Genomic DNA, 24,790 nt, shown 5'->3' on the forward strand with positions numbered 1-24,790 from the left:
CCTCAATACAAGTGACAATAATAAACCAATACCAATACCAAAAAGCATGTTGGTGTCTAAATATATTACAGGAACAATTTATTAAAACTATTTGTTCCCATACAACTACAAGGGCTTAGGTTCTTTGGATCTTGAGTTGGACTCCAGCTATGACACTGATAGAAAAAGGTCAGGATCAGCTTTTGCTACTTGGCCCTGTAAGGAGTGGAGCCTCTGCCTGCCCCTTGGATCTGCAGTGCTTCTTCCCCAGCCAATTAGGGACCAGCTGTAGGACTGGAGGCAAGAAGTGGCACACTACGCTCCAGAATGATGTGAGTTGTTCCCAGTGTCGGGGATGAGTGGATCAAGACCAGGGAAATAATATTTGCAGTCATTTTATTCAAAGATTTCACTATTTGATCCCTCACACAGTTGTTTACACTGGTGAGGTCAAATGAACAGACCCATATAACAGAGTGGTCTTCTTCCTAACCTGTAAACTCTGGCTGTGGGTGCCTGAAATTAAGTATAAGGCTATAGTTGGGATAGCACCATCTGCTCCCTTATATTCTATCCAATCCTGGTAATGAACTTACAACTGTTAGTAGCTTTATTCAGACATGCGGTTCCTCCAGGCAAGTTCTGCTTGTCCACTACTGTCATAGTAATGTGGATTAAATTGACAGAAATGGAGGGAGATGTACCTTTAACACTGTTGGAGAAGGCTAGGCTGGAGAAGCCTATGATCCTGCATGGGACCTGTGGCTGGAGAGTGGGTAAGGGGAGCATTCCTGTTCCTTCAACGACAAAGGAGTTCTGAGAAAAGTAAGTTCTAAAGACTAACTCTAGTCTTTTCAGGTTACAGTTAGGCTGCAGACTGCAGGGGATTCCCTCAGCTACTGCTCATATCACATCAATAATATTCCCCAGGCTTTATCTTTAGTCGGACCATTACCAATGGCATAATTCAGATGGAAATGGTTTAGCGCTGGATTTTAATCTCTCGACATACACACAATGCACATGTGGAAGGGAGGTGGTTAAAATCCCAGCTTCATTCTCTAGACCTGTAGATGAATATCAGTTACATAAGGGAATCGGGATGGCCAGATGTGGCATAATATCTTAATATCTGAATGTTAATACAAGAGGGCATGGCTTTAAAGTAACAGGTGGGAAGTTCAAGGGAGATATCAGAGGAGGATGTTTTACCCAGAACGTGGTTGGGGCATGGAATGCGCTGCCTGGGGCGGTGGTGGAGGCAGGTACATTGTCAACCTAGATAGGCATATGGAGGAATTTAAAATAGAGGGATATGTGGGAGGAAGGGGTTAGATAGTATTAGGCAAGGTCTAAAGGTCGGCACATCATTGTGGGCCAAAGGGCCTGTATTGTACTGTACTGTTCTATGTTCTATGTTAACGTCAGTAGATCACGAGAATAGACAAGTCCATGAAACGAACACTAACCCATGGTGAGGTACACTGAATGGAAAATACAGGGGTAGAAATGATGCAAAATCTGAAATAAGGTGCTTGATGAGGTGTTGATGAAAAGTGAAACTCAGTATTAATGGCTAAGGATAGTTAAGTTAATAGCAAAAGTTAAGTTTTGGAAATATTGAGGCATAACGAAGGTGGAATGAAAATAGAAAATGCTGGATAAACTCAGCAGGTTAAACGACATGTGTAGAAAGAGGAAACAGTTAATGTTTCAGGTCTGAGACTGTTCACCAGAACTGAAAAATAAAGAAACAAGTTAGTCTAAGTAGCAGAGCAGGTGGGGGATGGTGGTGGGTGAAACAAAGTGGATTTTTCTGGTTGGGTGAAACAATGGGGCAGTTAAAATCAAATTATGGTTAAGCTTCTATGTCATGTTGCTAATGTTGTATGATCCACATCTGACTATACAGAAAAAAAACAGAAAAGAAAAAAGGGATAGCACACAAAAATGACCCGTTATATGTTTATCTGTTTATATTTTGAATGGTCTTTATGCAGTTTCCATAGCTTGTACTCACCCAAAGGTCCACTGCCCATATCTCATCCTACGTTCCAGTTAGCTATCACCCTTGTCTCTGCCTGTCTGTATTTGCTCCCTACCCATATGCAATGTCTTTAAAATCCCTGCCCTAATCTTCCATTTCTCCAAAGGCAAAATTACGGTCTATATCTCAAATATTCCTTAGACTAACAGCCCCACCACCCAACGTAAACTCCCAAATGCAAAGCATAGGTGGAAACTGGCAAAGGGCAAGTTCAGAAATCATAGCAGAAAGTTCACATTTGAGTGAGTAATACCCAGCACTAGGATTCCTAAACTCTGGAATCATTTTAAAGGAGGTCGAATGTCATGTTGTGGAGATATCTTGCAGATTTCAACTGAGAGAAGGCTGGATCCAGCATCAACTACTATCTGCAAATGAGTGTCTCAAACTTCTGTCACCCATTAAATGTAGAGGTGTTTCTAACTTCATGGCTGACGGGCCTGGCTCTAATGTTTAGGCTGTGCTCCCTAATCTTTATCTTTTTAATCAGGAAAAATGGTTCTTCCTTATCTATCCTATTAGTTCCCCCTTAAAATTTTCAATCAAATCATCAAAATCCTAATGAATATCACTTCTCAGTCCAAGTTCAAATCTTGTAATACAGCAAATCTTGTAATCTGCACTGCACTCCATCCAAGGTCAATACATGCAGTTTATGGTGTGTTGATCAAAACAATTCCACTACACCATAGCTGTAGTATAACTTGCATTCCCTCTGGATATGAAGTCCAATATCTATTTACCATTTTGATTATTTTCTGTACTTTCCCATGACATTTCAATGCCCATATGGCCGAATCTTTAAGATTCTTTGGACCCTACTTCTAGCTTTTCAATGTACTTAGAATCCACAGTCCAAAAGAAGATGTTGGAAAAAAAACAATTTCTATAGGAAGTTAAGAACCTAGCAAGTAGTCGTAATTCACAAATATCCCAGTTCCTTATCTCTCCCCAAAAAATCTTTTATTCTTTGTTGTCATACTTACAACATGTAGGCAATTACTCCAAGACTCCACATATCCGTAGGAAATGATACAAAGTCATAATTCACAACTTCAGGTGCAAGAAATTCTGGAGTTCCAAAATTTATCTTTAGTTTTTCTCTCGGTTTGTATCTGACAGAACACATCAACAAATCATCACAAGTTAGACCAGTTTCATCACTCCACCCATTCATTATAAAAATATTACATTACAGTAAAACACCAATTAAAGTTAGGATAGGTTTACTATACTTAATTATTTATTCCCATCTTCCACAATATTAGTGCAGGATAGATGGAGAAGAGACCATTATTACAATATTTGAGCAAAGGGGGTAAAATATTAATAGATATGTAAAAATGATAAGATGAGACAATCTCATATCAATGGCACAGACATGAGACTGATACATAATTAGAATTTATGTTAAAATAACTATGAATTTAATAGTTCCCACTACTAACATACAAATTGTCCAGCAACTTGTTGTGAAGAAATGAGACCTAACTCTCTTCAACTTCCATGAGTACCATGACATTGGAAAAATTGCTGATTAATTGCAGCTACATTAGGGGTGATATTCAGCAATGTAAATATATCATTAATTATGAGATTAATGTTCTTAAAATACCAATTAATTTCCCCAGTCCTGAAGTGAATTATTAAATATTGAGTCTCATTCTTCCAAATTGTAAATTGACGTTAGAGATGTTTTTGCATTTAAAATTATTATTTCTTTCTTACTTCTTTTATTTTTCTCTCTTAATCCTTCCTTTTTTTCCATTCTCTTTCAGAACCTGATGTGACTGTACTTCATCCTCTTTGTTTCTCCACTATTTCTGTCTCAACATTATAATCTCATTGGTTAAGGAGCTAGCCTGTTGCTCTTTAGTTTGGTTAAGGAGGTAGCCTGTTTCTCTTTAGTTCACCAAAGTCCTGGAAGCTCATTTCCAGATACATACACAGCAAGGTCTGATTTGACACATAAAGGAAAAAATCAAATTAAATAGTCATGTCCCATTCCTGCAAATTCTGGCACAACATGCTGAAAAACACCAACTACAGTATATTTATCAAGCTACCTATCTGCAATATCTTCCACTGTTTCCAATGGTTGGAGCATCCACTTGGACAAGGTCTCTTACAGGACTCAATAAAGTATACCTGAACTTTAAGGGGATCTTTCAGAGGTTAAAGAAGCAGCGGAACATGTTTCATGTAACATAAATAGTTGGAAAACATTATTTCTATGGCTGCTGATATTTCATTAAAAATAATAGTGACAATATTTGTGAAATACAATTGCTCATTAGCCAAACAGACTAACAAACTCAATGGGTTATTAAATCATGACTGAAACATCTCCTGTAATACTGAGGGGATCAGACATCTCTGAATACTTCTCTCAAGCAAAATTTCTGAGTTTAATCGAAAGAAGCTGAGGTTCATAATGATTCCTCCTGGTATATTGCTGAACCAGTTAAAATTTAAAAATAATATTGTAATGGCAATATGGCTTCAGAATATTTGATTTTCTTAAATTAAACTCTTTTGAGGAAATAATAATACATTAAATTTGAGAACTCAAATGCTTTTTCATCCTATCAGCAGACTACAGTTAGTTCAGGTTAATATACTTGTCTTAGAACTTCTTACATTGCACTTGTTTATTATGTCCTTCATCACTACTGAAATGTATGTCTTTTTGAAGATTGTGGTTAATAATATTTGGTTTATAATCCATAAATAAATGAGCTGTACCTTCTTGCCAAGCCAAAGTCGATTATCTTTACTTGATTGGCTTCCCTGTTAACGCACAAAATGTTCTCAGGCTGAAATTTAGAAATAAAATGAAAATTAAGAACGAGAAAAGAGATTTGACACAATGAAGTCCATCCCTCCACTGCACAAATTCTTCCTGCATGCTTTTTAATGAAACTTTAAGCTCTGAAATCCTTTTGGTACTATTATACTCCTTGATGGATTATTTTTTAAATTCATTGCATGGGTTTCATGATGATCTGTTGACTTGCATATGTGTGTTTTTTAAATTTGATTTTCACTGAATTCCATTCATGTTCATGATCTCTTATTGTTATCAAGGAGGAGGCTGTGTAACCTCTTGAGCCTATCCTGGCCTGCCTGATCTGCACCTCTCCTCCATTACCTCCCTTTACTCCATTTCCTTTGATACGTTGATCTGGATTGTGCTTTCCTCTCATGGGACGCCTGCAGTCACAGATAACTTTAGCAGCTGTGTGGCTTCCAACATCCTGCTACAGCCATTCCACAGGTCACTGCCAGCAAAGAGGCCCACAGGTGGGGAAACTCAGCCTGCTGTACTGCTGATGGCCTACTGACAGCTTGTGCACTCAGGAGACCTTTCTCACTGTTTCTAAATATCTCTGATGACCTCAGACAGTTAGAAATACTTTTAAAATATTTAAATGATGTTAACAATTAAAAATATGAATAAAAAATTAAAACATTAAAAATAATAAATTACTTGAAAACCCACCAAATTTATATAAATTAATTAAAGGTCTTAATATTAATTAAAAGGAAGTGAAAACAGACAACATACTTCTACTTAGATTTTTAGCGAATTGACTTCATTCAAGCGAATGGGGCCACACTGGTTGTACGGGCTGTGGTTGGTGTAAAGCTGAGGGACCAGATACAGGGTGTACTCAGCTGAGTACAGCAACGAACTGCCACTGAGCTCAGTTTTGAATCCAGCAGTGGAATACCGCAGTGCACAGGGTGTTTAAGACCAGAGTGTGTTGACATGTGTGCTGCAGCTAGCTGTCACTTGGAACTGACAATAAGCAGCATCATCCATCCCATTGCATTCTTTTAAGATTAAGATAATTATTTATTAGTCACATGTACATCAAAATACACAGTGAAATACATCTTTTTGCGTTGCTAAGAATGTTCTGGGGGCAGCCCGCAAGTGTCTCCACTCTTCCAGCGCCAACATAGCATGCCCACAGCTCCTAACCTGTACGTCTTTGGATTGTGGGAGGAAACCAGAGCACCCAGAGGAAACCCACACAGACACGGGCAGAACATACAAACTCCTTACAGGTAGCAGCGAGAATTGAACCCAGGTTGCTGGCGCTGTAATAGCATCATGCTAACCGCTACACTGTAATCAGTTACCTTCATTACAGACTACCATTACTGCTGCTGAGTCCCCAGTCTTCACCTCAACAGTTACTGTCAGGCTGTGACCAATTCCTCATCAACCAGTTTCATCATCTCTAAACTTTGTTCCTCCTCAATTACCTCTGGACCAGAATGATTGCTTGGTTTTCTACAACGTATATTTTCATGGATTCAAAATGAATTGTAGTACCTAGCCTACCTCTGATGAGCAGTAGAATTAGTCTTACTGAGGGGAGAAATCTTCTGATACTTTCCTAAATCTACCTTCAAACACTGTATTGTCTGTCAGCAGAGATGAAAATGTAGTATTATGCTGTATGAGTACAATGCCACATGCAACTGCCTCACAGCTAATGGCTGCTGGATGAAGTAACTGGTGGTCCACAACCATTTGTTCATCTAGCCTTGCACATTAGGATGCTGAATGGAGTGGCACAGAGGGCAATGGCTCTCATAATCAGCCTACCTAATACCATTGCAACTTCAGTACCCACCAGTTGGGAACTCAGTGCTGGGTTCCTCTATCAGTTGTTGCTGGATTATATCACATCCTGAATTTCATTTCCCTATCTTTCTATCCCTTGATACTACCCTCCCAGTAACACCTAAATTTGCCACATGAAACTCCGGGTACAAACTGCCTCTTTACATCTGCAGTAATACTTCAGGGACAAGACTGCGCCATAATGCACCCAGATTACTGTGGGTACAGACCTGCTCCATACAGCTCCAGAAATACTCCAGGTATTGAGCTGCACCATCGAGCCCCTGGGTGAACTCCTGCCTGTCTCCAATGACTCATATGATCTGGAAGGTGACTACCAAAATAATAATCTGTCTTGGATGTTAAACCTTTGGCTATCCTCCATAGACTTCCATCCATTTGGGACTCTAGGGTCAATCTCTTGCACCTAGAAGCTTCAAATATCCTTCTCTTGGCATACATGAAAAAATGACTGAGACCAGAGACCAATAATATCTCAGCATGAGTTAAATATGGCACACCAGGGAAACCTTAGGAAACACTAGACCAGAGTATGGAGACAGGAATCACACACCATGGCTGTGTATAATTTTCTCTCCTGCATGAGGAAATGTTAATATGTCAGTCACAAGGGAAATGAATATTTAGCTCTCTGAAATAACAATTTTAAGTATTTATAATTTAACTTTATTATAATTTCTTTGCTGTGGGTAAATTTTAACCAACATGCCAAAATGTTCCCAAATATCTTTCAACACCATCTACCTTCAGGTCCAGATGAAGGATGTACATCTGATGCATATATTGAAGTCCTTCACAAATCTGCCTTACAAATAAGATTGTGTCCATTTCTGTTAAATTGTAGTTTTCATCTATGATCCTGTCAAATAGTTCGCCACCTTCAATACTGTAGGGGAAAAAAAGAAATGGAATTAATCATGGTCAGGATTCACTGAACAACATCTTGTGACAATTCCTGCTACAAGATAGAAGGGTAATAATTCATCAATGGTCACACCCCTGTTGGATTTGGCTGTTTTAAGTGGTTTTTTAACATGTATAGTGTTTAGTACACCTCAAATGGCTGTACAAGGTATAACCACTTTTTAACTTATTGGTTCGTCCATCAGGTGAATACGTGTTTTCTCACAGGTATCTAATAAGTTTTCTGACTGGACTGTTGTTAGCTAAGGAGTAGCTCTTATCTCAGGTATAAAAGGTGTTTTTTGTTAATCTCCCTCTTGCTCTCTTCCCCCCCCCCCCAACCCCCCAGCCCTAGCTCATTTTAGTTCCTTTGTCTCAGCTCATCTCCGAGTAATAAAGCTCGTGCCATGTGCTCTGTGACTGTTTCTTTGTTTTAAACTTTTCTAATAAAACTTTGTGAAGCACCAAGTAGTTTTCAACTCATTCTTGGACTCCTGAAAGAACCTGTGGATTCAAAAATAACCAGATCAGACACACCCTAAATGTACAATATTGTGGTTGTTGCAAGCTATGGCCCAAATATACTCTCAATGAAGTTCATGGAATTTCAGAATTGGAGCACAAGGTGCCATTTGCACACACATTAGCTTATGTGCCCAAAGATAAATTTTGACTTCTGAGATTTAACTCTTCAGCTCACAGATTTCCTTTATATTTTTGTTCTCACTAGGTTGAATGAGCTGTGTGCTGATTAGGATCAGGCTTTGCTGCACAAGTGTTCAATTATAACCTCATTAGTAACTGAACATCAAAAATTACAGATACTTGAAATCTTAAAATGACACTCAGTTAATCAGGCAGCATCGGTAGAAATCTGCTACTGAATTTAACTTGTTTTCTCTCTTTCCCAGTTTGGCTGCAGGATTTCTGACCTGAAACATGATATGCTTTTTTTTCCACAGATGCTGAGTGTTTCCAGTATTTTTTGTTTTTATTATATTGAACGTACTCCTATTTTAACCTTACTCCCCATGATTAAATCTAGTAAAATATATTGAACATGTTCTTCCTCTCAGTTCACACCACTAATGCTGCATTTTTTTTAATTGCCTACTCCCCAACCTGTGAATGGGTTGCCAATGCTTCCACTTGGGACATGGAATACATAAAATCTGAGTGTGAAACTCCAGGCACCCCCACCTGGCATCAAAACCACTGAAAGAAAAATTGAGAATTGGCAAAAATGGAGCTGTTGTATTTTAATTGCCCACTGCTCCTTTTCCATTCAACTGGAAGAGCTAAGATAGTTTAGCTAATGCAGAAGTGTCCTGAGGCAAAGATATAACTAATAATAGAGACACAAGAGACTGCAGATGCTGGAATCTGGAGCAAACAACAGGTTGCAGGAAGAACTCAATGTGTCAGGCAACATCTGTGGGGGCAAAAGGTTAAGGCCGAGATTCACATGCAACTGGTCTATTGCAACATGCATGTGGTCTATTGCACTCGGTGATCTCTATGTGGTTTGCTCTACATTGACAAGACCAAGTGCAGACTGGTAAATGCTTTGCTGAGCACCTGTGCTCTGTCGCAATGGCCATCTCGAGCCCCAAGTTGCAAACCGTTTTAATTCCCCTTCCCATTCTCACTCAGACCTGTCTGTCCTTGGCCTCCTCCACAGCCAGAGTGAGGCCAAGTACAAACTAGAGGAACAGCTCCTCATATTCTGCCTGGGTAGTCTACAACCCAACAGCATAAACATTGAATTCTCCATTTTCAGGTAACGAACACTCCTTCTGTTCATTTCTCTCTCCTTCTGATTCACCAGGTCCGCTCACACACACCCTTCTTTCCAACTTCCCCCCAACCTCTGGCCACCTGTTACCCAGTTTCTTTTCCCTCCCCCACTTTGTTCCATCTGCCTGTCATACAAACACTCAACCCACTGAGTCCCCAATCCCCTCCTGCCACAGTTCCCATCTGCCCACCATCCCTCCCTTATCTGGTTCTACTCATTACCTTCCTTTCTTATCAGATTCCAGAATCTGCAGCGCTTTGTTGTCTCCACTAATTACCTCCCAGCTCTGGTAAATCTAGTATCAATACAATAGCCATGAAACTATCATATTGTCATAAAAACCCACCCAATGCATTAATGTCCTGCAGGGAAGGAGACTTCCATCCTTGCCAACATTAGAGCAGAGACTGAACAATTAGCTCAGATTTAGGAATGTCCTGAGGATATGAAAACACATATCATGGCATCTTAATTCAATTATCATTGAAATAATCTAATGGTTCATCATTAATTCAGAGGTATTTTTTTGGATTCTCCTGTGGGATTCCTCTGGAAACTTGGCTGGAACTCCATTGCATTTTCAGTGAGGAATTTAGTGATGAATTTTGATTTAGTACTACATTAAATTAAAAAAAAAAATTAACCAAAAAGACATTTGTAGTTGCCCACTCTAGTTGTCTATTCCCTCTTCCCTGCCTCCACCTCTGGTCTATTAATGTCCATCCTCATGCACCCTAACCTGCCCAAGCCGAATGAGAAGCTAACAGTTTCTATTAGCTTACTGAATAATTCTCAACTGAAGTCAAAGAGTTCTTTTATCTAAGTCCAAAGCTTTCATGTATAATGAGGAACAAAAGTGACCAAAGCACAGTAGCGTAGCAGTTAGCGTAACACTATTACAGCACCAGCAGTCGGGGTTCAATTCCCACCGCTGTCTGTAAGAAGTTTGTATGTTTTCCCCGTGACTGCATGGGTTTCCACCAGGTGCTCCGGTTTCCTCCCATATTCCAAAGACGTATGGGTTAGTAGGTTAACGTGGGTGTAATTGGGTGGTACGAGCTTGTTGGGCTGGAAGGGCCTGTTACCGTGCTGTATAAAAAAGTTTAATGTTTAATAAAAAGCACACAAGCCTTCCAACATTGCTTTGACTTTTCACTTGGATTGGTCTCAGCAGTATTCTTTAGAACTTAGGTTAGCTCTTGGGCTATACTATGATCACAAATTTGATCATGTCTTCATATCCTTAAATATAAATTTCTAAGATCTAGAAACTTGACCGATGTTTAATGCAACTTACTATTCCATGATCAGAATGATATCATTCTTTGTTTCAAAAGCATCATACAGCTGGATGAGATTTGTGTGATTCAGTTGATTCATGACTTGGATCTCATTCTTAACTTCCTCCTGTTAACCAATGATAATGCATATAATGTCAAAAACAAATCAAATAATGTACACAGGAAAGAAATGACATTATTCTGGAAGGGATATACCTTCTGCTTAGCTGCTCTGGTTTTAATAATTTTGGCTGCTAAGGTAAGGCCTGTCGACTTTTCAATACATTTGTGTACTTGTCCAAATCGTCCTCTGCAATGAACAATTAAAGCAGACACAAAATTAATAAGCCATTTCAAGCCATAGCAACACATTTGCTTAAATGAAGTTTGCACAAAAGAGGCACTGATATCACTAAGAAATTTTAGAATATTTTACAGTAACTGGGAATATGATAGCTTGGTGGCTCAGTTACTTGACTAATCTCCAAAGACCTGGTCCATTGAGCTGAAGACATGAGTTCTAATCCAAATATGCCAACTAAAGAAATTAAATTCAACTAATTAAACTAAATTTGATATATTAACTTAGTAGATGTAATGTGACTATGAAACTGGTGATTTGTTGTAGGAACCAAACTGGTTCACTGATGTACATGTACATGTGACTAATAAGGGTATCTTATCTTACGTCCTAAAGCCTGGCCCACAAATGATTGCAGACCAACAGCAATGATTGTTGACTCTGAAATCCTAAGCAATTCAGGGTAACTAGGGATAATAAATGCTGTCCTGGCTGGTGATGCCCATTTGAGTTAAAGCAGGTTGAATTACTGATATATCATTAAGCCGCACCCCCCCCCCCCACCCCCACAACTCATTGAGGGGAAAGGTGAGATGAGAAAGAGTTAGAATTATCCCCAGTGCACCTTCAGCTATGTAAATCTTTGGATAAACTTTAAACAGAACTAACCCTCCAAGGACTTCAGATTTCTGTATTGTATAGTAATTACTGATCTGCGCTACATTTGTTGAGACAATCCGATGTTCAAATGGAGCAGGTGGAGCAGGTCCATCATCTAAACCAGAAAAGATAAAATAGGCAAATATGTTGGCACATGGATCTACTGCAACCATCACAGAACACTAAGAAGTTGACATTAACACCTTCTATATAGTACCATTATGGATTAAGAAGGAAAAAATGAATCAGTCACTTGTTGGATTTACATTCATATACATATTACTATGACATAGAAGGAAGCCATTTGGCCCTTTGGATCCATGGCAGCTCCAAAAAAATATATCCTATCTCTCCTCTTTATTTCCTTGTAACCCTGAATGTATCAATGGTGCTGAGGTGGAGATGGTTGAGAGCTTCAAGTTCCTTGGTGTAAACATCACCAATAGCTTGACCTGGCCCAACCCTGTAGATGCCATGACCAAGAAAGCGCACCAGCACCTTGGCTTCCTCAGAATGCTAAGGAAATTCGGTATGTTCCCATTGACCCTCAACAATTTTTATAGATGCACCATTGAAAGCATCCTATTCGGATGAATCACAGCTTCGTATGGCAACTGCTCTGCCCATGACCACAAGGAATTGCAGAGAGTAGTGGACACAGCTCAGTCCATCACGAAACCCAGCCTCCCCTCCATGGACTCTGTCTACACTTCTCACTGCCTCGGAAAAGCAGCCAGCATAATCAAAGACCCCTACTATGGCGGACATTCTCTCTGCTCCCTTTTTCTGTTGGGCAGAAGAAACAAATGCCTGAAAACATGCACCACCTGACTCAAGGACAGCTTCTATCCCCCTATTATAAGACCATTGAACAGACCTCTGGGTATGTCAAAAATGAACACCTGACCTCCTAATCTACCTTGTCATGGCCCTTGCACCTTATTGTCTACCTGCACTGCAGTTTCTCTGTAACTGTCACACAATATTCTGCATTCTGTTATTGCTTTTCCCTTGTACTACCTCAATATACTTATGTTTTGAAATGATCCGTATGGATGACATGCAAAACAAAGTTTTATACTGTATCTCAGTATATGTGGCAATATTAAACCAATTACCCTACACCTTATTCCCTCTCACATGCCCATCAACTCACTTTTGGTTCTATTGCCTACACTAAGGGATAATTTGCAGTAGTCAATTAACCAACTAGCATGGACTTAGGTTGATTGTAAACTTTTAAAAGAGATGGACTGTGTTAATGTGAAATGATTATGGCAGTGCTTGCAACACAACCATATTGTAAGGTATGTGCTACATTTGGTGTTACCCTTTACACTGCTTCACCATTGGCTCCAATTTTAACCCACAGTATGAATGTACCAGACAGAAAGCAATATGTACACTAAAAACACCCAAACTTTGGTAAAGAGAGCATCAGGAAACTCAAATCAATTGTTGACGATTAGAACACCAGTGGCTGGGAGTGGAATTTTGGTAAGATTTCAAGATTAGACGCACACTGATTTTCTTCACTACACTCCTTTGCCATTTTAGAGGGAAGAGTGAACCTCCCCAGAGAGTGTACACTTGATGTTTTCTTGGTTTTGGAATTAATTTGGGCCAATTTAGTAGCAGAGTAAATTTTAAATTTACCCAATTTACCCCAAAAATTAGTATTTGTACCATGTTTAATATGAGTATTAACCTTCAATTGGAAATGTGATATGGGACACCCAGAAACTACTTAATTTGCAAATCAGGTGCATTCATTATATGGGCCTGACTTACCTGCCATCCCCTACACCTGTTTGGCTGCAGACTAACTGATGTTCATTAATCATACCCTCTGCATATTATGACTGAATCTGTGGCTATCCAAAAGTAGCAGCCAGTGAATTTGATCATCAATCATCCAAATGCAACATCTAGGAGAAAGGCTAGTTACCTTGTCAGGCCTTCTTAGTACTGCTAATTATCCACCTCTGACTAGTGACGCTGAGGGGAGCCAGGCATGATGCCTACTTTTAACCTCTACTTGTGTATGTGCATTTGGGCATCCACCCAGATTATCAGCAGTAAATCAAGGAAAACCCCCATTTAATCCCCCTTTATCTCCTTTCTGTCTCAGCTGCAAGGCTGTTTGTTTATTCTTCCTGTCTGCATGATGTTGATTTACTTTAGTCTGCCTGCACTTGAGAGAAACATAAAATATCACAGCTATGTAAACCAACATTGTGTGTATTCTCTCTTTTTCCTCTCTTTTAAACTGAGAAATTGCATGTATACAGGTGAGGAATATAGAAGCTAAGTACAATTATAACATAAACATGCTTTGAATCTGTTCTAATACTTGATTGTGGAGCAGAGAGTTACTCAGGTGAACTAGTCTCTATCTCCTTCACTTCAGGGTCAGAATGGTTTTGCTGCCTGATTTACATTTCATTGGTTTAGCATCAACACAAATTGTCTCAAGCTCTGATCTTTAAACAGTTAGATATTTAGTGCTCTACTTACCAATCACGGTATGGCCCTTCTCTTCAGTTTCCTGTACCACCTGATTATCTTCTTGCTTTTTGGCAGTGGATGTTGCTGTGTCTTGACCTAGGGCAGGTTCCGATGCACATTCCTGACTGCAGTCTTTTTCCTCCACTCTGCTCTTCTTGCTGTCATCTTTCGTCAGGTCTTCCTCGGTTCCCCTTTTACTGGAAGTGCTCAGATCCTTGGCTTCCTGTTGCTCAGGAGTTTCAGATGTTCCTTCTTCAGGTTCTGCTGGTGCTGCTGCTGCTGGTAACAAAGCACTGGTTTCTCTTTCACTCTCTCCACATCTATTGAAAGTTACAGAGTACAATATTTTGATGTTCAGGAGCAAGACAATTCAAAAAGTATATATTCCACTATTTGATAGTCTTCAGTAGTACTTGTGCAACATTTAGGCTGGTCTTCTCCTCAGGAATACTATTCTGTGGCAAAGATCAGCCAGATAAGAGCCTTCATGACTCATGGCTTTCCTCACTTTGGTACCTAACCTGCATTGCTTAATAATGCCAATGAACTCTCATTCAGTTCTTCGGGGACGTACCCCCTAGTGTGTATGTAGGTGAGTGATAGAATCTGAGGGGAATTGACGGGAATGTGGAGAGAAACAAAGTAGGATTAGTGTAGAGAGGCTGATGAATAGTCAAAGTGGACTTGTTGCCCAAAGCGCACAGAGCAATGATCCTCGAGAACAACCATATTAAATAGGATTTACCCAGGTTTTATTTACAGTGAACAATTATGACTAATGGATTCCCTCTATTAGTAAGTTATCTCCCAATTCCTTCATGAACTCACCAACCTCCTTCCTTCCTTCCACCCTTCCTACCTCTTCCCCTTTGAACCAACTCTTCAATCCCTTGTGTTGCACACCTCTTTCATAATCCCCCATTCATTCCCCAAATATTAATCACTCTCAAAGACTTTCAGGGAAAGAGAGGTAATTAGCATTAACTTCCAATCCATTTTGCAAATCAAAATTACTTAATTAATTGACTAAATTCAAAAATATAGTCAATTCTAACTTAAGTTCTAACATGTGCTTGATTTCGAAGGTTAAACTTTAGCTTAGGAAAACCACACTATCTATGCCTTGCAACCTTCTGTTTCCCTATGACCAATTCTTCCCCTCTTATCATACTAATCCCTGTCCTTTATTTTTGTAAAATGTATAGAGCAGGTGTGTGATGAATAACAAATTACTTTTTCCATTTTCTCGCAAATCTCCACAAACACAGATACAACCTCACTAACAAAATATCTTACACAAATATTAATTGAATAAAGCATTTGAAATGTATCACAGCACAGAAACAAGTCCCTCGATCCACCAAGTCCATGCCAACCATTAAGCACCCTCTTTATACTAATCCTACTTTATTTCTCCCCATATTCCACCGGACCACCCCCCCCCCCCCACCCTGATTCTAATACTCACCTACACATTACGGATAATTCACAGTGTCTAATCAAATCACCAACCCGTACATATTTGTGAAGTAGGATCAAACCAGAGCATCCTGGAGAAACTCACATGATCACAGTGAGAACATGTGAATTCCAGCAGGGTGCTAGAGCTGTGAGGCAGCAGCTCTATCAGCGGCATCACTCTGCTGCCATTTTCTTCAGATAATTTAAATAATCCCTTGACCAAAAATCAGACTGCATGATTTTTCTCTGGGTGCTCTGGTTGCCTCCCACATCCGAAAGATATACACTTAAGTTAATTGACAACTATAAATTACTCCCCAGCGTACGTTAATGACAAAAAGAATAAGTCAGGTCAAGTTTATTGTCATATGCACAAGTATGGTGAGGTACAGCGCCAATGAAGAACTTGCATCACAGGCGCATAGATCAGAAAGAACAATGGGCAGTGAATGGATATGAGAGAGAGTAAGTTGCAGAGGTACAGGGAAACAAAGAGAGGGCGAATGGGACTGATGGGATTGCTCCCCTGGGAGCAAGTATAGACCTAATGGGCTAAATGGCCTCCTTCTGCATCATTAAAAGTATAAGATAAACACAGCTTTTAAATTTCCTTTGATGTTGGACACAAATTGGTTTCTAGTACTCATTCATATTCCAACAGAAGGCCAGAGGCAGAATTCTCTGCAACCCTGCTGCAGATCCTCTTACATCTCTAATAGGTGGACAAAATAGTAGACCTGGTAGAAGCTGCCCATATTAGAAGTTTAACCTCACATGCAGTAGGCTTTATATAACGAAAGAGAGCCTAATGACATAGTATCATGACAACAAGCTTTCCCTAAATATCAGCAAAACAAAAGAGCCGGTCATTGACTTCAGGAAGGGGGCAGTGCACATGCTCTTGTTGACATCAAAGGTGCTGAGGTCGAGAGGGTTGAAGCTTCAAGTTCCTCGGAATGAATAAAAGTCACAAATAGCCTGTCATTGTCGAACCACGTTAATGCCATGGCCAAAAAAGTTCACCGGCACTTCTACTTCCTCAGGAGGCTAAAGAAATTTGGCATGTCCCTTTTGACCCTCACCAATTTTTATCAATGCTCCATAGAAAGCATCCTATCCAGATGCATCACGGCCTGGTATGGCAACTGCTCTGCCTGTGACCGCAAGAAACTGCAGAGAGTTGTAGACACAGCTCAGCACATCATGGAAACCAGCCTCCCCTCCATGGACTCTGTCTGCACTTCTTGCTGCCTCAGTAAAGCAGCCAGCCTAATCAAAGACCCCTCCCATCCTGGACATTCTCTCTTCTCTCCCCTCCCATCGGGCAGAAGATACAAAAGCCTGAAAGCATGTACCACCAGGCTCAAGAACAGCTTCTATCCCACTGTTATAAGACTGTTAAAAGGTCCCCTCGTATGATAAGATAGACTCCTGACCTTACAATCTACCTTGTTATGACCTTGCTCCTTATCGTCTATCTGCACTTCATTTTCTCTGTAACAGTAATACTTTATTCTGCATTCTGTTATTGTTTTACCTTGTACTACCCCAATACACTGTAATGAATTGATCTGTATGAACAGTATGCAACACAAGTTTTTCACTGTACCTCAGCACATGTGACATTAATAAAGCAATTTACCAATCATTAACCTCCAGCAATACCTAACAGAGAGCTGTGAAAGTGGCAGTTTAATGGGAAGAAGTGGGTAGGAGGAAAGGAGAAGGTAGATGACCCCATACAGCTGATCCACTGGTTAATGTTCATGTTAGAACATACACGTTTTCTCTTCTGAAAATATTAACAGTGCTTGTTGTGGTAGGTTTATTTTATTGGCTGATATCCATACCACTTATTAGGAAATGGATTTCTTAATCTGAGGTAAGATTGAGCAGAATAGTTTAGCTATATTATACTAAAAATATCTGATGGGAAGTACTCCAATCAGCCTGTTCTTATGTCAACTTAATTACTTTGCTTTAAACAGAAGCAAGTTGTCTGCAAGCATTTATTTAAAAGTAAGACAGAAATAAAAACAACAATCAAATTAGTTAAGTGTGAGTCTGCGGAGGGGGTGGTGTTTAATTAGAGCATATTTTCTATTGAATGAAATTCATATGAGAATGAAGAAAGACACTTTGCCTGTACATTTCTCTCTTTCATCCCAACGGGGCTGAGGTATGTTGTCATGGAAAGGCTAACTATTGTTTTACAGGTAAGGGAATAGGGATGAAATATCCACGATTAAATTGAAGGTATACAGCAGACTCAGAGATACAATCAACAATAGTATAGAGCTGTTCACAAAGAGGAAGGGAAAGTGATCAGGGAGGATTTGAAGAGAACAAGAGCAAATGCACAGAGAATAGTAGATAAGGTGAGGAGTGCAGGCTCATGATAATAGCAATACTGGAGATCTGATGAGTGAGAGTTTAATGATCATGATATTGGGTGGGGTGAGTTTCCTGGTTAGATGTTCTGTCTGGGAAACCCAGAACAGCTCCCCTTTTAAAGCCACCAATTTATTGGGGTTGAAGTTCCTCTCTAAATTACTGGCTACAATATATTCCAGAAAATTATGGAGAGTAAAAGGAAGGAAGATTGGCACGGTAGTAGGGCAGGCACAGTAGTGTAGCGGTTAGCGTAACACTCTACAGCGCCAGCGACCCAGGTTCAATTCCGGCCACTGTCTGTAAGGAGTTTGTATGTTCTCCCTGTGTCTGTGTGGGTTTCCTCCGGGTGTTCCAGTTTCCTCCCACATTCCAAAGATGCACAGGTTAGGAAGTTGTGGGCACTTGCGGCCTGCCCCCAGAAAACTACGCAAAAAGATGTATTTCACTGTGTGTTTCGATGTACATGTGACTAATAAAGATATCTTATCTTATCTTATCAGTGTTGATCAAAGATACTGGTTCATTTGGGGAAAGGGACACTTTGTCTGAGGATTCAATTGTACGTGCAGAGTCAAGAAATGGAAGACAATGTGTCAGGCTGCTTGGTTTACACTGAGGGGCCTCAAACGATAGTGGAGAAAATTTGGAGGTGCATTCTGAAATATCAGTGACATCCCAATGCAGATTGGGGAAAGAGCAAAGTGGAGGAATTATTCCTGACATTATGAAGAAATCATTCTTAATTAGTATGTTTCCAGCTCAACCAGAAAAAGAAAAGTGTTTCATCTGCTACTGGAGAATAAATGAGGCAAGCAGAGAATGTTTTAGTGGAAGAACATTCAGGAAATAATGATCAGAATGTCAATAGGTTTAGAGTACAAAAAAAACAATCAAATGGTAAAATTTTCAAATTAAGGAGAACTAACCTCAGTGATTTGAGAAGGGGTTGATGAATTGGAACTAAAGATTGCCTGGTAAAAGAGTAGCTCTAAGAAGGAGATTGCTTGAGTAAAAACAAGACAGATTCCCACAACAAGGAAAGCAAGGACATCCAAAGCTAGAATTCCCTAGTTTGAGGATAAAAGGGTTAAAATGTTATTGGGGAAAAAAGTTAAGATGAATGGCAAATTTGAAATGCAGTATAGAACCAAATTCAATAAAAAGAACTGCAGGGAAGAACTGAAAGGGAATCAAATAAGAGTGTATGAAAGTAGCAAATGGCATAAAAGAGAACAACAAAGTCCTATTGATTAAGAAATTCATGGTCAGTGGGCAGATGGGACAGATCAGGAAGCAAAAAGATGATCTTCTTATAGAAATCAGGAGTGGCTGAGATATGCAATAAACATTTTGCATGCCTTCATAAACTAGGAGAATGCTGATATTGAATATGATAAAAATAGATTGGGAAAGTGATTATAAGAACAGCCATGCTGAAAATTGAAGAGTTGCCTGGTGTGGATGGGCTGATTCTTAGGCTGCTGAGGGAAATAAGAGTGGATTTATTGAAAGCTTGGTCAAAGACAAGTTTAATGAACATCTTAGAGGTAGAAAGGGATGTAGACAGACAGGAGGGAAATTTGGAACTTAGGGCCTTGGCAGCAGAAGACACAGCTACCAATGATGAAGCAATTAAATTTGAAAATGATCAAGAGGTCACAAATGGAGAAGCTATGGTATTGCAAAAGGTTCCAGAGCTGGAGGAGATCTCGTAAGTCGAAAGGCATGTGATCATAGAGCAATTTGAAATTAAAGCATTACTTAACTGAGGGGCAACACTGGTCAGTAGCCATAAGTACGCTGTCTTTTGTGTGATTCGAGATAACAAGAGGGTTGATTAAATTCATGCTGTAGAAGTTGGAAAAATGTACTTTCAAAGGAAATTTGATAAAGCACCACATAATTGGCATTAGCTAAATAGAAAGCATATGATTAAAGAGGTAGCAGGAGCATGGATATAAAACTGGTTAAGAGGGGGAATTTTATTATCAGATTGGAGAGGAGTATACAGTAATATTCTCCAGGAGTCAGTAGTAGGAGCACATTGCTTTATGTTATATTAATGACCTGAACTTATGATATATTAATGACCTGAACCATTCAGAGTTTCCAAATGATAGCTTGGGAAATTACATGACTCAAAGTGGTAAACCATGAGGAAGATAATAACAGATTCAGAGGATATATACAGTCTGATGAAATGTGTAAAAGTATGGCAGATGGCAGTTAGTACAGAGGAGACTAAAAGTTATACAAACTAAAAGTTACAATTTTAAAGGGAATGGAAACTCCAGCAACTGCAAGTTCATCTCTAAGTCATACACCTTACTGACTTGGATGTACAACACTGTTCCTTCATCATCATTGGGTCAAAATCGTGAAAGCTTACCTAACAGGTATCTTCAGCAAACAGAATACAGTAGTTTAAGAAGTTTCCTGACCATCACTTTCTCAAGGGCAAATGGCTATGGGGAATAAATGCATAATGCCACATCCCGAGAAAGAACATAATTTACAAAAAAATCAAAGGCAGTTTTGTAAGCACTGCTAAGGACACATGAAAAAATAAATTTTAAAAATCAGCAGCCATTTAAAAAATTTCAATAAATAAACAGAAACAAAAGACGTTACTCCAAACATTATCTAAAATGCTTCCATATCTTTTGTTACTGACTCAGCTGAACATGTTTAAAGATAAAAATTTTAAAGGGTGTTCAAAAGTAAAGAATTGCAAGCACCTTTTATGACTTGTTTTTATTGGAAAAGCCTTGAATAATGACTTCTATTGCTGGTGTGTGCCTCTTTAAGAAGACTATGGCTTGAGTTCAAGGTGATTCATTTTCAGCCAAATAGGTACAGCTAACCATATGCATCTGTGCCTACAACTACCAAGGCTTTCATTATGATTGATATCCAGGCTAACAATTAATGGGGCATTCAGGAACTGCTATTTACAAGGCCTCTTCCTTTTCCACAACTGTGAATCAATGGAAAATTACCGAAGACTACATCTCCTAGTGGAACACCTTTGAGAGTAGAGAACACAAGTTACACTTCGCTGGATTTTTATTAAAAAATTAAAACGGGGACAAAGATTTATTTTTTCTTGAGCCACAATGCTGAAAAAAGAAAAGACAAGATTTGAAAGGTTGTTTATCAAGAATAATTGGGCAAAACTTGCTGACTGGAGTCGACAGCTGTGATAGGAACCACCAGTGCTCAGTCATTTAAATTTCAGTAATCCTTGGACTTCTGCATGTGTGTTAATGAATGAGAAAGTTCAAGAGTTACTGAGTGAGAGATGGTGCCACATCTGCCAACACAATCTATTGTTGGATTTCACTTGACTTTGGAGGGGTTCTGTGTCTGCAGATTTGGAAGTAAAAGGGAAAGTAAGTATTTTTAACATTTAACTTCAGTTTAATGTTTTTAATTATTTCCAAATGTTTCCAAATCAGAGATATTTGTGTGTTATATTCACTGACAACTTCAACAGTTATACAAAGCTCCCTCACACAAAGCCTTGCTGGCTGTCAAACTACGTCGAGGCTTCCTGAAGCATGATGTGCCTTCTACCTGAGACCAGTTCACCACCAGGGCCTTGTCACCCAACTCCAGTGTGCAGAGAGTCATGGATATTGGCCCACCACACCAAGCCAAGGTATGTGTAGGGGTGTGGGGACAGTGGCTGGCAATTCCAGATGGTGGGGCAGGTCCATCGTGATCTGGCCCGATTTGCTAAAGGTTTGGCAAATGAAATTTGGCTCTTTAAAACTTGTTTTGTTTCATTATGTTCCATAATAGTTTTCTACTTGTTAGACTAGCTGCATTTCCTTTTGTGTAAAGTAAGAAAATAATTAAATGGAAATCAAAAAACTATGCACTACACAGACAAAGAAGCACAATCTGATCTTAACTGCTATTTTACTACTACTTTTATTCAGTAGTCTCACTCTATCAAAGATATTTCATTTGTTCTGCCCATTCCTCCCGTCCTTCTGTATTACTGAAAACTGTTTTTCTCTCTTTCCTAGCTCTGATGAAGGCTCCCCCATCTAAAATGTTAACTCTGCTTCTCTTTCCACAGATGCTGCCTGCCTGCTGAGTGTTTCCAGTGTTTTCATTTTAATTTGAGAAAATGGTTACCATGGGTGACAAATTCTGAGATTCTGAAAATGAATTGAATATAATTCCTAGAACTAAATACATACATTATTGATGTATCAAGAGTCTATTGATTATCATTGAGTGCTTGCTTTAAAAAAATGTAACATGCTTGAACTTTTTTCTAAAGTTTTATATTTGTTGCCCCGCTTTTGAAAATATATCCTCTGAGACATCTGCTTATAGTGTGTAATGTTCATTTGAGACTTAACTATTTTGAATCATTGTTGTATGCAAAGGGAACAAATACTGTATATTTGTTTCTATCTGCTGTGGATTCAGAAAATGTTCTCTTTTTTCCAGTTTTGTGGAGAGTTAGGACCTCTGCATATCGGCACCTAGAACTTCCTCATGATGATAGAAGTAGGTGCCCTCAGACCCACACACAATTGCTGACTTTTTTTGCTGAAATTTCAAACCATTTATTTGCTTAGCTGCAGTAAGTTAGAGAAACAAATGTATTTGTCTCCATCTGCTGTGGGTTCAGAAAATATCAATTTCCAAGAAAAAAATTGCAAAGCATTTGCTGCTGAGTAATACTCATATAATGTTGTTTCTCTATCTTTTTAATGAAATTACACACTACTTTGATATTTTCATATTCCAACACACCCTCTTTACACTAGGGTGATTATCAATTAATACAAACCACTCCACTGGAGAGCTGCTATTTCATTTTTCTTTTATGAATCTATTCTTTCAACACAATTAGGTATCTTTGTTTTTACCTTTTTCCAGAGTGCGCAATGAAATAAAACTCTTTACCTCACAAGATTTAAAAAAAATTTTCTCATTGGATATGGTTGCTGTCCGCAAGGTCAGTACTTATTGCCCAATCATACTTGTGAATCTCCTTGAGTTGTAGCCCACTGCATAGTGAAGGTCCATTGCATTGAAATTCATCCCCAGACAATCACAGTGAGCCCGCTCTTTAGCAGTAGTGGTTCATGAACTGAATTTTGAACAATAAGTTCTTCTTGGTGTCCAGAAGAACCAAGCTGCTTCTTAATAGCATATTTAGCACTATTCAGGGTATGAACTTCTATGCGATGCTGCACCTGAGTGACTTGCTGGGCGATGTCAAGGGGCACATAATAGCCACTGGCATTGCTCCCTCCCAACTTGATTTGAGACTCAGATGTTAGAGTCATTGAGTAATACAGCATGAAAACAGGCTCTTCAGCCCAACTCGTCCATGCCGACCAAGGTGCCAACTAAGCTCATCCCATTTGCTCCCTATATCACTCTAAAGCCCTTGTATCCACGTATTTATCTAAATGTTATTTTAATTTCAGAAATATTACTGGTTCTAATTTGAGGAATAAGTTGCCTAGTTTCTGATTTGTAAACAGCTTTATTTCTTTTTACAAAGAAGGAGGGAAATATTTGGAGTGCCTTGACCGTCGGTAATTTGGAAAGTAATAACTGGAAGTGAGATTTCATAATTGTAAATTATTCACTAGGAAAATTTCCTCTTAAACTATACAAACCAACAGATAGACTCATTTGATGAAACTTTTACCTGTGAAGTAAAACTGATTGCTGATCCATATCAGATTCTTCCACGTGAGATACTGTAATTTTTTCCTTGGATTCCTCAATGATTGTCAGATCTGAGTCTGTGCTTTCAAATCCAGTGTCCTTTACTGCATCATTTCTTTCCTCAACTTTTAAGTGTGTTTTTCCTGTTTTCTCATTCTCTTTTGCTATTAGATAGTCCTCTCCTCCTGTGGGTACTGCTTCTTTTATTAACTCTTTGACAATATATTCATTGTCATCCTTTTCTGCTTGCATTTTTCCCTGGGTTTTGATATTTTGTATCTTTTCATGCAAATCATTGTTCCTTTCTGTCCGTTCATCATTTTGCTTGTCGGTACTTGACTGGTTTATTACAGTGTTAGAGGTTTCTACAACCTTTATTTCACATTGTTCTTCTGAAGCAGCATCTTCATCTTTCTTTTCACTACTAGCATAAATGTCCAAAGTGTCATCAGGAAACTCTGGGGTAATGGCTGAGGGAGTGCCCTCTGCCACCCTACAAGACTGGAGTTCAAACTCTTCAACATCTTCCTTAGATGTGCTTCCTTTTAATTTAGTTACATTGTTCTGCTCTGGTAGATCTTTGACCTCATGCTGAGCTTCAAAGGCACTTGAGCTGTTCGCATTTTCTTTGTTTAAATTCTGGACCTTTGTATCAGCAAAAGTATGGAGGTTCTTCTGAATTTGCCCTATAGTAAAAACAAAGAAGAAAATATAATGATGCATTTGTTTATGAATTTTATATGCAACGTATGTAAGTTGACGGCATTTTTTTTGAATACCTGTGGATTCTGGAGATTTGTTTTTCTGAGGTGACCTTATTTCTTTAACATTTACATTTTGTTTTCCTTTCACCTCATTGGCTCTGTGATCCTTCACCTGCATAACAATAAAAGAGAATCAAGTTTCCCTCAAACTGACAACCAGTAGTGCATGCAAAGGAAACCTTGCCCTTCTGTGCAGAACTTGCAGATAGCAATATTCACAAGATTTCTTTTTACCTCAAAATACCAATCCAGTTAATCTGTAAAGATAAACCGAGATAGCTAGATTAGAAAAATTATCGATGTTTCAAATGAGTCCATCCCTCAGCCCA

General features: G+C 39.0%; 1 protein-coding gene across 1 annotated transcript in view; it reads right to left on the reverse strand.

Moving 5' to 3' along the window:
• mylk4b (myosin light chain kinase family, member 4b) overlaps positions 1-24,790 on the reverse strand; it is a 132,527-nt gene that overhangs the window by 15,275 nt on the left and 92,462 nt on the right. Inside the window, exons 3-11 of the mRNA XM_052016963.1 lie at positions 24,477-24,573; positions 23,678-24,383; positions 14,146-14,456; positions 11,638-11,743; positions 10,884-10,977; positions 10,685-10,794; positions 7,431-7,572; positions 4,772-4,842; positions 3,013-3,141 (exon numbers count right to left, since the gene is read on the reverse strand). Coding sequence (XP_051872923.1) covers positions 3,013-3,141; positions 4,772-4,842; positions 7,431-7,572; positions 10,685-10,794; positions 10,884-10,977; positions 11,638-11,743; positions 14,146-14,456; positions 23,678-24,383; positions 24,477-24,573 — 1,766 coding nt within the window. The remainder of the gene's footprint in view (positions 1-3,012; positions 3,142-4,771; positions 4,843-7,430; positions 7,573-10,684; positions 10,795-10,883; positions 10,978-11,637; positions 11,744-14,145; positions 14,457-23,677; positions 24,384-24,476; positions 24,574-24,790) is intronic.

This window comes from Pristis pectinata, chromosome 5, assembly GCF_009764475.1.
Source record: "Pristis pectinata isolate sPriPec2 chromosome 5, sPriPec2.1.pri, whole genome shotgun sequence".
Lineage (NCBI taxonomy): Eukaryota > Metazoa > Chordata > Chondrichthyes > Rhinopristiformes > Pristidae > Pristis > Pristis pectinata.